We start from the raw sequence: 2919 nt of genomic DNA, 5'->3' as shown, positions 1-2919 counted from the left end.
AATTATCGCTTGCAGAAGCTTATTCACAGCAGCATAAGATGCTGTTCCCAGACAGCTGAGTGAGTGTTCAGCTGGGGGTCCATTCGGTAATGGCAAGTGGGCTGGCCGATCAGGGTCAGTTACAATGTTGCTAAATGCCACGCTGACCTTGTTCACATCACATGCAGGGTCTTGCTTGCTTCCTCCTCTGCCAGTGATGGAGTTTAACAGGGACCATATCTTCCTTGGATTGCGATTGTTGACAACACATTCATCACTGAAGTACTGGTTTTCCTCCGTCTGACAAGGTTTGCTGCCGCCGTTCGAGCACGTTTGTACTGGTGGAATAATGCTATGTTAGCCCGGTCTCGCAGCCATCTTCGGTGCAGCCTGTTCTTTGCCATCGTTAGCTGGTAAGTGTCTCTGTTAAGCCATGGCCTTCTTCTGGAACGCTTCTTAACTGGGGTCATCGGGGCATGATGGTCAAGTACACGCATTATGCTAGTGTGCCAAGTGGACCACATATCGTCGACGCTCGCATGTGGAGGAAAAATGTGAAGGTCTGCTGCAAGCAGGTCAGCGCGGAGAGCTGCTATATCCACTCTGTGCAGCTGCCTGGTGAGGAGCGAACTCGCTGGCTGGCTTACTTCAGTAGCACAGCTGAGTGAAGCACTCACAGCAAAGTGATCGCTGATGTCACATGGTACGATGTTCCAGGATGTTAAGCTGGCATGGTTGACCAAGGCTAGATCTAGTATGGTTCCACGCACACATTGGGGCAGAACACGAGTTGGTGCTGTCACGACGTTCTGCAGTCCATAGCTTCCACACGTGTCATGCATGTGGCGCAATTGTGGGCCAGGAGAAACTGGGTCAGCATTTACATTGAAGTCGCCCATCATAGTGACCGATCCGGTGTTGTTGGTGGCTGCCTGTAAGACAGTCTCTAGTCTGGGCCAGAACGCAACTGTTTCACTTGGCGGCCGGTTTACACACCCTAAGAGATGAGGCACCCGGGCACCTTTAAGCTCGATCCAGGTGCACTCTACATCATCCGCCGTCAAATCCGGGCGAGGCTTCACGGGGAGGGTCGACCTGAAGTAGATACATGTTCCACCTCCTCTTCCACCGGCACGGTCCTGACGGGCAATACTGAAGTTTGGGATCCGGATTTCTCCATCAGACACTGTGCCATCAAGCCATGTTTCAGCAACACCGACTATGTCCCAGCACTGGTTCGCGATCAGCTGCTCCAGGGCGTCGACTTTGTGCCCAAGGCTACAAATGTTGATAAAGCCAAAGCGTACCCAGGAATTTGCTGGGGCGCCTTGATGGGACCGTGGTGTAAATGGAATGGCATTAGGGTTGAGATGTCTAGTGAAAAGACCCGGAATAGATGGGGCGGCATTAGGATTAGGTTCGAGTCCTGTTGGAGAATTAGGGTCACCCAGTGCTGCCATCATACTTTATCACTGGTCGGATCTGTGGTGGAATGTTTACCATTGCTGCTGCCAAGATTGTCTTGTGATGCTGCATTCTGATGTTGGTCACGGTCTTTAAACTGCCATGGTCTGGCGTACAGAGGTCTTGGCCAGAAGTTTGGGGATACAACAAGCAAGAGGGCACTTGCTTCAACCATTAGTCGTGCTGACACCTTTCCATTTTCTGCTCTGTGCATGCTGCAGTCATGCACATGAAAAAGTACTCACCTTATGAAAACTGTTCGTGCATCTCGTACACCGACCAAAGGTGAAGGAAGAGCCATGCCAGGAGTCGTACACACCCGTCAAAACTCAGGGCTTGTGCGATCCCTGGTCAAGAGGGTGGGCACCAGGGAGACATGTACTGTAGTACAATACTCTGCCAATCAGGTTATGGTTATACCAAGAGTACATAACCCAAGAGTGTGCAACTCCAGCTATGGGGTCTGCGACGGCAGAACTTCACATCACGTGATGAACCCGTGCACTCTAGTGCGTGAGAGCGATAGATACTGGGTTGTACGCAGCCCAGCTTTGGGTACAACTCTCTTGTGGTCACTTTGCACTGTTTGCCAGCATAACCTTTTGAACCATGTCACGTGATGTGAAGTTCTGCCGTCGCAGCACAGCATAGAGGTTGTGCAGGCAGTTGCACACTCTTGGTTATGTACTCTTGGTTATACCGTAAAGTACCGCCAGAGTGCCCCGTCTCGCGAGAGCGCCCCACCTTGATTTTACAGCCAAGGGAAGAAAATCGTATGGCAGAATGCTACTAAGTTTGTACGATGTGAGAACCTTCGTGTACTAAGGTCACACTTGGTATGCTTTTATGTGGAGCTCGAAGGTAAACTGGGTACGGATTGACTGCACAATGTGCAATGTTTGTACAAGGTCCGTGTCGTATGACCTACAGACAGGAATCCACCTCCACAAGGCGGCCACGAAAGGACGAGATGGTGGGGCGCTCTGGCGGTACTTTACGGTACTTATAGTCAGGAGCACTACGTGTCCGCGCCTTGTTAGGCTGTGTTTACATGAGAAATTTCAACCCGGGTCGAGTTCAGCCCGGGTTGAAAGTCTGTACGATAGACAAAAGAGGTGAGCGTTTACCGTAAAGTCCGCAGCAAACACCCACTTCGCTGCAAACGCCCACCCCAGCGGGTCCATACTATTTTTGTCTTTTCCAGGTCAATATAGTTGTAGAAACCTAGCATGAAGGTTGAATGCGTACCACAACGACTAAAATGCCTACAAACTAGGGCCGTGATCGTTTGGTCGGATCCAGATCCAGATCCATCGGATCCACTGGATCTGCAATGATCGATTGGTCGAATCCGGATCCAGATCCTTCGGATTTGGATCCGAGCAACCCTGCGGGAGCAGGGTTGACTGGATCCATCTGATCCAAATGTGACCTTTGTGCGTATATGGTGGGTAAAAATCATTTTTATACTCATTG

The 2919-nt window shown here is 50.7% G+C and overlaps 1 protein-coding gene across 1 annotated transcript in view; it reads right to left on the bottom strand.

The window, feature by feature from the left end:
• The window catches only part of LOC135821799 (uncharacterized), a 2231-nt gene extending 792 nt beyond the window's left edge, over positions 1 to 1439 (bottom strand). The window contains exons 1-2 of the mRNA XM_065334796.1: positions 627 to 1439; positions 1 to 279 (exon numbers count right to left, since the gene is read on the bottom strand). The exon at positions 1 to 279 is cut by the window's left edge and continues 792 nt beyond it. Of these exons, the coding sequence (XP_065190868.1) occupies positions 1 to 279; positions 627 to 1439 (1092 nt within the window). The remainder of the gene's footprint in view (positions 280 to 626) is intronic.
• Between the last annotated feature and the right edge of the window lie 1480 nt (positions 1440 to 2919).

Source organism: Sycon ciliatum, chromosome 7, assembly GCF_964019385.1.
Source record: "Sycon ciliatum chromosome 7, ocSycCili1.1, whole genome shotgun sequence".
Classification (NCBI taxonomy): Eukaryota; Metazoa; Porifera; class Calcarea; order Leucosolenida; family Sycettidae; genus Sycon; species Sycon ciliatum.
The sequence above is the reverse complement of the archived record's forward strand: the minus strand, read 5'-3'. Positions and strand labels throughout refer to the sequence as shown.